Source organism: Engystomops pustulosus, chromosome 4 (assembly GCF_040894005.1).
Source record: "Engystomops pustulosus chromosome 4, aEngPut4.maternal, whole genome shotgun sequence".
NCBI classification, from domain to species: domain Eukaryota; kingdom Metazoa; phylum Chordata; class Amphibia; order Anura; family Leptodactylidae; genus Engystomops; species Engystomops pustulosus.
The window spans coordinates 189690037-189702326 of record NC_092414.1 but is presented as its reverse complement, the minus strand read 5'-3'; the positions used below and the strand labels follow the sequence as shown (position 1 = coordinate 189702326).

The 12290-nt window shown below is 42.8% G+C and overlaps 1 protein-coding gene across 2 annotated transcripts in view; it reads right to left on the bottom strand.

Moving 5' to 3' along the window:
• Positions 1-248: 248 nt before the first annotated feature.
• The window catches only part of CNNM4 (cyclin and CBS domain divalent metal cation transport mediator 4), a 28107-nt gene continuing 16065 nt past the window's right edge, over positions 249-12290 (bottom strand). The window contains exons 6-9 of one of the 2 annotated variants that reach the window (XM_072148943.1): positions 12170-12269; positions 11980-12030; positions 7973-8145; positions 249-5160 (exon numbers count right to left, since the gene is read on the bottom strand). In XM_072148943.1, coding sequence (XP_072005044.1) covers positions 4972-5160; positions 7973-8145; positions 11980-12030; positions 12170-12269 — 513 coding nt within the window. In that variant the 3' untranslated portion in view covers positions 249-4971. The remainder of the gene's footprint in view (positions 5161-7972; positions 8146-11979; positions 12031-12169; positions 12270-12290) is intronic. The other variant, XM_072148944.1, reaches the window with a different exon arrangement.

Below are 12290 nucleotides of genomic sequence, written 5' to 3'. Positions count from 1 at the left end.
GGATAATTGCTTTCTGATGGAACCAGTTTGGGCGCAGCTATGAATTAGAATACAGATTGGGCCATTACATCATTTATCTTATTCTGGCTCCAAAGAAGTGCCTTAGCTTCTTATGCAGAATATAGTTACTTTCTGTTGCATTATGATCCGATCTTATTCCATTGCCTCATAGGCAGAGTGCTGTAGGTTCGTGTCCCCAGCAGAAGTCACAATCTTATTTTCTCTTTCTGTAAAGTACACTCAGTCACTATAGAAATCAAATAATCCTTTATTTCTAGATGGTATTTCAAAATGTTCCCTATAAGACAACAAAATGCTCTTCTACACCTTCAGTATCCTTCCTATGAATAGTCCCCCCATTGTTTCTTCCAAACTCCCCATATACCTGAGAGGATTTACCCATTAAAAGGAACGTTCCAGTCAAATCTAATTCAGTGAATAATACATGGTAGAGGGCATTAGGGGAGGAGCAGGACTCTGTAGATTGTAGTAAGACAATGAAACAGTCCTGCTCCTCCTTTCAGGCAATGCACAAAGTATAATTCAATGAATCGGCTTTGACTGTGCTCCTTTAACAGACCCAAGTAACTGCTTGGGGCCCCCTGGACATCAGAAGCCCTCGCACCGACAATCTAAAGATGCCAATACAATGTAAAGCTATGGCAGAGCAGGGAACGGTAGACTTCTTGCTCTACAACTCGAGGTGAGCTATACACAAGAGGGCCCCTAGATATAGCTTTGCTTGGGGCCCCAAAAAATAGCAATACCAACACTATACACATGCACATAATGGGGAAATAAGAAAGCGCCTCACAGACCTCTATGCAAATGCAGGTGATTGACCGTGGTCGTTTAATTAGGTTTCTATATGGAGTCCAAGTGCTATGTGTGCCAGCGCCCTCAGGGAGTCAGTGGGTTTCCTATACACATAAGAAAGTCTGGAGGTCTTCCTACTTTGCTCCTGTGTGTATCAGCACTTAGGGTGATGGCATACGTGGCGTTTGGAACGAGTTTTTGGCCCATTTTTAAGCATTCTGTCAAAAACGTATGCGTTTTTTGATAACACGTGTTTTTGACCAGTTTCAATTAAGATAATTGGTCAAACCTGTCAAAAACGGACAAGTTTTCAAAAAGAAATGCATTTTTTAACACATTCGTTTTCTGATGGACTGCTTAAAAACAAGCCAAAAACGCCACGTGTGCCATGAAGGGAGTTTCCAAGCAATTTATATTAATGGAATCGGTGTAATATCTGGCCCCCCTGCAGATCCGCCAGCACCTCCTACATAGTTCTGCAGGCCGTGCTCGTATGCAGCATGGGAATTGCATTTGGTAACACTGCTGCAAAGGAAGGGCTTGGCCACTGAAACACTTGCGATTGGGAACAAGCACAATGGTTTTGCACGTAAAACACAATTCAAACGCAGCCTTAGACAACTCCACTCATTGTGAAGCAGGTTTCTAATGAAGTGATCTACAACCACAAGGCACACAGCCGATTTGTAGGAGGTTCCCGACCCCAGTCTCATATTATAGGGGTTGTCCAGTATCAGGAGAAAGTGTATTGCTTTAAAAACACTACCACTGTACATATAAAAAACAACTTATACTTACCCCACCACGTTCTTTTGCTGTGCCCCCCCAGTCACTGCCGGCTGTGGTTTGTATACAAAGGCCGAAGCCGCACTCCTGCTACTACACTGTGACCCATGCAGCGGCGCGGCTGTAGACGCACATCACCAATTGTCTCTGTATACAAACAGAAGCCGGCAGGGAAGAGGGGCGCTGCAGGAGAACAAGAGCCCAGAGAGAGGAAAGGTAAGTAGTTTATCGTTTTAATACACCCGCAAGCCAAAAATAATTAGATTATATGTACACTTTTTCTGATCCTAGACAACCCTATTCAATAGATAGTCTGATAACAAATAGTCATGAAAATCCCTTTAAAAGTTACCCTCCTGTCAGTCTCCTCATCCATTCCTGTGACCTGGAGTGTGAATCAGCCAAGTTTTATTTCTAATCATGTAACACACCCAGGGACCAGAATAAAAGCTCTAATAGACAGCATGTAATGTTTTTTTTTTTTTTTACATTGCATTCAGTTTACAAATTAAAAAGGGGGGGGGGGGGGCAAATTTCTATTTATTTTTTGAGCGTTATTTTTTTGTTAAGGTGTTGCCATTATATAGAAGAGCAGTGGCTGCACCTGTGGTGTAAGTGCCCTGAATAAGACTCTTATTAACACCAGTCAGGTCCATGAAGCAATAGTTCATGTCTGAGGCTGGCATCACACGTGGTATTTTGAACGTGTTTTTTGGGCAGTTTTTAAGCAGTCCGTTAAAAACCACATGCGTTTTTGAAAAATGCATCCGTTTTTGACAGGTTTTACCACATATCTTAATTAAAACTGGTCAAAAACGGAAAACGCATGTGTTTTTTTTTAACGGACTGCTTAAAAACGGCCCAAAAACTGGTTCACAACGCCCTAAAAGTTATGGGGTCCATGGAGGTGGCAACAATCTTGCTCATCAGGGTCTTATTTTACATAAGTACCCGTAGAGTTTTCAGTTGCAGTTTGGGATGTCCAAATCCGGAGTAATGAGCAGGAATAAGGGTCTCTCAATTATGTTCTTACCCATAATGATTCACACCGGCTTTTGGCTTCAAAAACTGCACCTGAAAAACTGAACATCTGAACGCAGCCTTGGTAGATAATGGCCAACTGTGCCTTCCCCAACGTGCACGGTTATAGCCCACCTCATCCCCTCTTCTAAAGAGGCGCTGCAGCAGGGGCACCAGTAGCATGGACATAAGAGGCCTATAGAGAAATAGGTGCTACAGAATGACCAAGGGATATGATCTAATCCATTCATCTACTTTGCAGACCTTTGGTTTGTTATCCATTTTGCTTCAGGCTTTTCCTGCTCTAGCAGGAAAAGCACCTCAAACAGGTTGTAAGAGGTGTATGATGTGGTATGATGGCTCCCCCACACTTCCTCACATTGAGAATTTGACTAGGGCCAACGATATACATGAAATGGATTTTAGCCAAATTGCAGGACTGACACCCCCAATAGACATTCACCTCAGCTGAGTGTGCATGTGTTCTGAAAATGAAGAGGGGTGAGAGGTCGCTGCCAGACACCTCCAACTGTGCGTTATCTCCCAACAAATAATAAGATAAAGCAGCACAAGGCTTTACCCCCTATACACATCAGGTAGTTGCCTTCACCTGACATCAGTTACGTATATGGCCACCTTAAAGGGAACCTGTCAGGATGATCTGGGGCACTAAACCCCCCACAGGGAAGAGGTTGCAGGAGTGCGGGATCTGCACATGTGAGTCCGCTGTGCCTCATCAGACCCACATCAGGGGAGGATAAAAGTTGTGGGTTTTTTTGTTTTTCTAAAACGTTGCCCAAGTACAAACCTCATACAGGTCAGTTTGGGATCCTTAACCACAGGTCCATAAAGACATATAGTTGGTTTAGGGTCCCAAATTGACATGACAGGGTCTATTTGACGGACCATCAATGTATTTCCCTAAAGTACCATTAAATGTTATTATATGGTCAGTTTCCCTACAATTGCACACGTGTGTCATACAAGGCTAAGACTTTGGAATAAATTTTTGTTCTTTTTTTGTTGGAGAATTTATCAAAACATCCATCCATATACATTTCACTTATCCATGTATCTCGCCTTACTGTAACAAACGTTCCCATTATAAGACTTTTATAAAACTGCATAACAAGTTAACATTCTATCATAATTCCAATAAAAATGAATAAATTAGCGCAATTATATCAGGAAGAGCATAAATCTGTGGCAAGATTTTTCTTGCCTGTCTTTTTCTTGCCTAAAACGTATATTTGTACGACTGTCAACCAGCATAAAAAATATGTATTGTATACTCTATAATATGGCACTGTACGTCAGGAGAGACGATAGTCTTGTGTCCTTGTGGTGCATGAATAGTGATTTCTAATGAGTCAATAACCCAGGTGGTGCAGGAGCACCCGTGGGCACGTGGTATTGTGGTGGTGGGTGTCTTGTAAACTTAGAATAGGCACATATGTAATGGAACAAACGCCATCCATACTGCCCGGCTTACACCAGCCGTGTGCATGGTATACACTGCTCAGTAATGTAGATTCCCTTATTAGGCTTGGTGTAAAATAAAACTTGGTACCGATTATGTATAACCCAGATCCTTGGCGCAAAGAAAAGCTTCACCAAAAACACTGATGGAAAGTGGCATAATTTTTTTTTTTTTACCAATACCGTTAAATTGCTTATTAATGAAGAGCGATTCCCGTCTTATTGCAGGTCTGTCCTCATGTACAATAAGACTGCTTGGAGTGCTAGGAATCGGAGTAATACCCAGGTAACTTAGCAGGAGCTGCAGTACTTAAAGTCATCCCAATAATAGACAGGTGGTGGTGATGGTGGTGGTAGAATGGGCATTTTGTGGGTATGATGCCCACATAAAAGGAAGACTGAAAGCTACCCATTCCCCGCAGGAAGACAAACAAATCGATCCCCTACCGAGATTCGGAGATCTCCAGTGCACATGTAGAAATCCTTCCCTGAGTTGATGCTAGACACAGCACCACACTATTCCCAAATTATTGCAGAGGCTTGCTCTGCCAGATCGCCTTTGGTAGCCTTTGCAAAGTCTTGTGTAAATTCGTATTCTCCAGTCCAGCAGAACATTGCCTTTAATATCCCCCTGCAGAAGATCTGGAGAACATAGTAATATCCTCAGTGAGGAGGACCGGCAAAACTCTCTCCCGCCAGTGGTGAAGAGTGCAGCTCCGCAGGCTCCAGCACTCGTGGCTGCCTGCTCTTTGACCCTTGGAAGATAAAGCTTTGCATGCAGTGTATTGCCACTCGGTGATCAGTCACATATTGCAGATGGTTTGTCTAAATGGATAGAGTATTGGATGGGGCAGCGCTGCGTCCGTGCCGTCAAACCACGTTATGATGTAAGCTGTGCTGAGAGTTCCTTTGGTTTAGGAGACTGGTAGTTTCATCCACCATCGTCTCGCTACGTTCTGACAACGAGTTGTCAGGTTTATGGTTCCCACCTTCGGGAGACTGTGGACTACTATCCATACGGGAAGACATCAGGGCGCCTTGATACTGTTCTCTGGAGATCTGAAAGAGAAGGAAGAAGTCACCATTACTTCTTATCCTTTACTAGCAATGACCATCAAAACCAGTGTATTACCCTCTATCCCATCACTGCTCAATGGTAACCCCCCCCCCCCCCATCCATTCAGCTTTTATATAAAATCCCAAAAAAATGAAGCAGCACTCCAAATCCAAGCAGGTAAAAGTGAAGAAAAGTTTATTCCAAAACTGCTTGAGAAAGGTGGTAACACACCGAAACGTTGCCAATGTTCAGTCCATAGTGAACAGGTTTTAATGGCAATTCTCTTTTTACCTGCTTGGATTCGGAGTGCTGCTTCATTTTTTGGATTTTATGCATACATGGGTTCCCACCCCAAACTCAGACCTCTGTACCCCCCTTGTAGGGGCACTTTAGACATTGTTCTTCTGTGGACCTTCCCTTTTTTTCAGCTTTTACATAAGTTGGATCAATTTGCCAATAGGTCTTAAAAGGGGTATTACATGTTTCATGATTATCCCATTTAAAAATTTAATAATGTGGGGGTTTAGCACTGGGGCTGCCACTGACCACACCAGAGGTCCCATTCCTTTTACTCGCTTGTACTGATCTTATTTGTCTTTTATGCAAAAAAACTTTAAATAAAAATATATTTGATAAAAAAAAAAAAAAAAGTCCCATCCCTTCTAATTGATAGAAGGTCTATAGAATTTTTGGAAATAGCTGCACTCGGTTGCCTTCGGCACGCATCTATTTATCCTCCATTTTAAATTTAGTACCATCATAGACATTGAATAGTATAGCAGGACACTTGCTGTACCCAACACCCCCAACCCTCTTACCATTGCTATGGTTCCCATCTCTTGGACACATAGCTATCCCACCTCTATCCTAAGAATTTGGAATAACAACAAAGCGTTGCCCAGGTCCATCATAATGGAAGGTAAAAAGACCTGCCACGTGCCTAGTATAGATGTAATAAATAATAATAATTTATATAGCGCCTACAGATTACGCAGCGCTGCACAAAGCATGGCAAATTGTCCAGTGTCTTCAAGTAACAGTTACGTATACAACAAGCTGAAGAGTAGAACTGAAGTCACAGGGAATAGGAAGTGTTTATGCTAAACAATCCATAAGACCTATAAGGCAATTTCAGATCAAGTAGCAGCAAAGAGTAAACGCAAGTCGATAGCCCTTACCTCATCGCACCCCGGTGACAGCACAGAGGCCAGTGACATCTGCGTCATAGAACAAGCAAGAAAACCTTGGGGAACGTCCCAAGGCTGTAGTGTTCAGACTTTTCCAGCACAAGGGCTGTGGTTTGGGATTTCTATCTTGCAGCGTCTGCTAATCTTTACCAGGTGAAGACCGCTTTTAAAAGTATTTTCCCCTCTACGTAAACTAAATCTCATATCCACCCATTGGAACAAGTAGAACGGGGCCTATGAATGGCGTGCAGGACATGCATGCTCAGTCACTGTTCCAACCACTTTTAAGGGAGAGGATTGTCCTATTGTTAAAAGTTAAAAGCGTTCTGGTCGCGTTGACAAGGAGTCACAAGGCAGGAATACCAGAATACATGTAGAGTTTTTTTAATTGTAAACAAAGGTTTTTTTTTTAAAAAAAAAGGGTGCTGACATCCAGTGGCCAGAGGAGAAATTGCAGTCATGTCCAAAACAGAAGTACACAGGATCGCATCTTATGTCATCATCACTATTAGGGCTGTTTCACCGAGACTTTGCCAAGGACAGGACGCAGAACATCATGTGATACAAGGAATCCCAGTTTTCCTGCAGAACAGCAGCACCGAGCAGGATTACAGTTATTAGGTCATGCTCCCTCAATTAGCTACAGCGGCATCAAAATCCATCACTGTAGACTTGGGACCTGCACTTGCTGATGTCTATAGTCAGTGACCGTTCGCATATGGTAGAACAATCAGAACATCTAGGGTTAATGCACCCTAAAGGGTCTAAAAATAGCTAAAAAATAAGTTTAAAAAAAATAAAACATTTAAAAAAATAAAATAAAAAAATCAAATCAACCCCCTTTCCCTAGAAAAGGATATAAAATGTCAGGCATTGCCCAATCTTTCAAAATTTAAAACAGGTCACACAGTCCTCAAAATGGTAATAATGAAAAAGTCAGCTAATTTTGCCAAATTCGCTAAATTACACTACACACAAGTATGGAAACCGTTATTGGCGTCAGAAGATGGCGAAAAAAATTTTTTTGTACACATTCGTTTCAGTTTTGAAAAGGTCTTAAAACACAATAAAACCTGTATAAATGTGGTATCACCTTGATGGTACTGATCCAAATATTAAAGCACAGGTGTTATTCGGAGCGCACCGTGAAAGTCGTAAGTCTGAGCCTACAAGAATGTTACATAAGTGGTGTTTTCTGCGATTTCATCACATTTGGAATTTTCCAGCTCCCCAATACACGGCATGGAATAATAAATTACACCACAGAGAAGTAAAATATTCCCTCACACAGCTCTTTTGCGGAGAGAGAAATCCGCAAAAAAAAAAAAAAAAAAAAAAAAAAACACTGCGTCTTTAAGGGGCTGATTACTGGCACCAGGAAGTACAATTTGTTACATAGAAAATTAGCCAAATGCTGAAACACACACAAAAAAAAAAAAACCCTATGGATTTTTAGAGGAGGGTTGCAAAAAATGAAACCGCTAAAATAAAAAAAGGGCATTGTCAGAAAGGGGTAACATATATAGTTCTGCCTCATATGATGATACTGGGGTCATCACTGCCAAAGTCCAAGACTGACTGCTATGGGAGCCATGTGCTGATAGGGAAGAAGGACAAAGAGACTTACCTTTACATACTGTAGGTCGCTGAGGGCCCGCACACTGAAGTCTGCCGTGTACTGCGCCTGGGCACTGAGCTGTGTGTTGCTGCCGCTGATGGTGGAGGAGATGGAGTCCGAGCGATCATGGCTTAGGGATGTAGACCTGTTCAGACTTCCCAAATGAGATGGGGAGCGGAGCTCTGTCAGATGGGAACAGGATGTAGACATAGGTGAAAGGGTCATATACAGGGAAATGAGGAGATTAATACTTCACAATTTCACTGGATTTTAACACAACTATGATCGTGGGTGTTAGTGGCAGGTGTCTGCTGTATGATACAGCAGACACCTTGCTGTATAGAGAGGTCTCAGAGCGGGAAGGAGGAGACTAGTTACTAGGGGGTCTCCAATACATTGCACATTGGAATCAGGAATTCCTGAACACTCTCCCACCTAGAAGCAACAATCATATAAAACATTAAAGTGAATTACCGAGAAACGCTGCTGTGAATAAAGCTCTGAGGCGAGATCCATAACCTGCCATATGCCGCAGCCCCATGACTATACCTGTGCCTTGGCTTCTCTTCTCCCCTCCCTTTGCCATAGACATATCATAACATATAACATGATCCCTCTGTGCTGCATTTTGTGTGAGGTCCTGTCTGCCCGGTACATAGCAGCTAGGAGTGTTGCTGGGGAGGTTCTCAGCAGATTTTCTGGAATCCATGGGTGGTCCAGTTCCCATCTCCTAGGACAGTGATGGCGAACCCTTTTAGAGACTAAGTGCCCAAACTACAACCAACATCCACTTATTTACCATGAAGTGCCAACGTGGCATTTCAAGCAGTAACTTATAGCCACGTGTTCTTCTACACCAATTGTATTGGCTCTACCAAGGCCACCAATAGTTGAAAAAAGGTGGGCAAATAAATTCAGACCATCATTGTAGCTTCTCTCCAGGGAGAATGGTGGGTCCAGCAGGATGACTTCTAAAGACAATGCAGTTCTGTCCACTGACCTCACTTTTCCCACAGTTCAAACAGCCAATGAAATGTCGCTTTAAAATAGCTCAGAGCAGCATCCCTTAAATTGTAACTGTCATTCTGAGCAAAAAAAAACCCTAAAATACATAATTCTGCACCAGGTGTCCCTGGGAATCATTCCTTATTAGTATTTTGCCCTCGGTCCTCATTTAGTAAGATGGAGGGGCGGGGCCTGCCTCCTGTCACCTCATTACAAGCACCTGCTGCTGACCAATCACACCAGAGCTATCTATTTCTCATATCCATCTCTCTCATATCTCTGTCCTCTCTCTTTCTCCTAGCTATCTATGTATATCCTATCTATAACATATCTATCTGTGTATATCCTATGTATCTATATTTATCTATCTATCCATCTGTCATCTATCTATGTATTTATCTGTCTGTGTAAAACTTTAGCACAGCACATGACAGGAGAGCTTGAAGACTTGGGAGAGTTTCTCCTGCCATTTCCTGCGGGGAGGGGGGGCTGCAGTTTGTGTCTGTGTGGATTATGTGTTTATACACAAGTGTAGGGAAAGCTAAGGGAGAGATAAGTTTAGGTATTTGGTCACTACATTAGTGAGGGCTTCTCCCTGCACATGACTGAGTGCTGGGGCAGTGACACATGAGGTGATCAGCTGATTGCAGGGAGAGAGATGGGGGCGTGTCTCCTGCTCCTTTCTGAAGACTGAATGTCCATAGCAACAGCTATCTGAGCAGTCACTGACATCTAGGGGAAGTCTGCAGAATACAAGAGGAAGGAGCAAGATTCGGGTAACTAATCCAATTGCTAAAGGGATTAAAATTACCTGCCCTACAAACATATCAAAAGTTTTTTGAAACGACGGTCACACTTTAAGTTGCTTGGGACTACAAGAAGATTGCTTTATTGGTGTAAAATATATATTTTTTTTGGATTACAAAATCTGGGGTGCGTGGTCCAAGTGGTCTACATTTACAAAGCATGTACAACAAAAACCCATCTTAACCATCATGTTTATCTGCTCTACTTATAGAGAAGGCGAAGGGCTATCGCGCTGGCGGGGATAGCCCCTGCTGTTACATTGCCCGTTAAGTATTCTAGCATGAACTAAGCCAACACAACTTTACAGTCCTAAAACAGATTCTACTATTTAGCATTAGACTGCAAAACTTGATGAAACCCCTATATGACCGACTAGTCCAAGTGCTCTGTAACATTAAAAACACAATTAAAAGAAGATCTTGTCATAGAAGCCAGGATTTCTGGTTTTGACAGCTAATATATAGTGCAGTCTGGAACTATTCAGGAAGCCAGAACTAGAAAAATGTTAAACTGGTCATCATGTCAGTAGTGTGAACAGTAACAAAATCTCAGTAACACGGACAGAGGGGCTAGGGGGCGCCAGTCTCATGGTATTTCTGTAACACACCCACTAGATGACTATGTGCAGTGTAATAAAAAGGTGTCCCTATCATGAAAGTTTAGCCTCGGAGGCCCTATATACCAAAGGTCAGGTAACGACAGCTCAGGATATCTGCATGATATCAGTTGTCCTTTACACTAAGCACGTTACCTTCCTACAGGATCATTACCACAATGTTAGGCCCAGGTCACACCTGCATTGCAATCAATGGACATTTAAAGGGATCCGTTTAGACTTGGTATGATAATCCCGGAGGTCCGAACACAGGTGTGGAGTGGGAACAAATTTCCATAATAAGCAAAGAAACCATAAAAATTTTTTTTTAAAAAATTAGAAAACGTCATGCATGTGCAATCATCTTTGTTGGTTAGATGAATGAGTCTATACCATGCAGAGGTATAATAGCCATATATAGACATTATGCTCAAAGTCACTCCCTGCCCATGAACCTACTGTCCTATACCAAAATTCAGCTTTTAGAACAACGCTGATGTCCTGGGCTATGACCCACACCATAGATGACCATGATGTGATCGGTCCAGGTCTCGGACAGTTCATTCTGGAGAATACAGACGATATATTGTCTGTATTTCATGGACTGAACAGTCATCTAAAACTGTCCTGAAGGGGTCACCAGCTATGACACCACTCAACAGCCTCCCTCAGGTAAGGTATGATATATCCTTCCCAGCATTCCCTCTTATGTTAAAACATACACACACAAAAAAACTCTGCAATGTCAATATGCAAATCAGCAGAGAAGAGTCACTTATAGAGGCTGCAGGTCTCAGACTCCGCTATCTTGGACTCTGTAAAGATGACAATGGGACTTATTTACTAAAGGTCCGGCAGATGCTTTTTTTTTTTTTTTAAATCGGTTTCCCAACTTCTCGGGGATCGCACAGGGAATTGTGTTGCACCCGATCGGATTGTGTCGCGCTGGCTTTCACGCGGGCCATCGGATGATCCGACGGATTCAGACTAAGCGCAGGATTTAACATTTAAATTTGTGTCGCAAAGCAAGCACTTACATACACCGGGAAGAAGAAGGTGAAATCCGGCGGACCTGAGCGGGGAGCGACACATGCAGGAAATTGGGCGCACGATCTACGTGGATTGCGGCAGAGTGCATCATCGCCGGAGAATCCGGTTCGAGGATCGCGACTCGGACGGGTAAGTAAATGTGCCCCAATGTCTTCAAAATCACATGAGGCTTTGCCATCATATTTAATATGATAGAAAAGCTTTAGTTCTAGGTACCAAGGAGCAGAAGATATCGAGCATCAGAAGGGAGTCTCGCCCTCAAGCCTCAAAAAGTGACTTCTCTCAGGCAAAAAGTGACTCTTCATCGCTCATTTAGATACACAGTTTGATGTTTTGGGGGTTTTTTTGAGGCAAAGAGTGAGTTTTAAACATAAAGCAGGGAATTCTAGAAAAATGCCATTCCCCACCTGAGGCAGCTGGTAGATTAGTAGTGCAAAAGTAGGTGACATTGTGTAAAGTACAAGGCGTGGTATTACATCACACCAAGACACAATCCGTATAAGCTGTACAAGTGTTAGGAGCACACGCTACACATACACATGCAGTCGGTCTCTTTTACCTGCAAGCCTTGAAAATAGAGACCCCCTTTTAATGGAACGACGGACAGGAGCTGAGAGATGAATGTAAGAGAAGAGATGGGAATATGAGGTGGAATCAAAAGAAAGGTAATGGCCACGTAAGGAGGGGAGAAGTGTGCTCAGACGTGGAGGGGGACACCGGATGAGGATGTAGAACAAGGCTCTACTCACCACTAGCCGATGGGGTACTCAAGGCCATGACTCCATAGTATGAGAAGGCTCCAGACTCAAACTTCATGTTCTCCTTCCCGGCCTCTACCTCCACTTTCCCCTGGAGTAAAAACAAAATTTT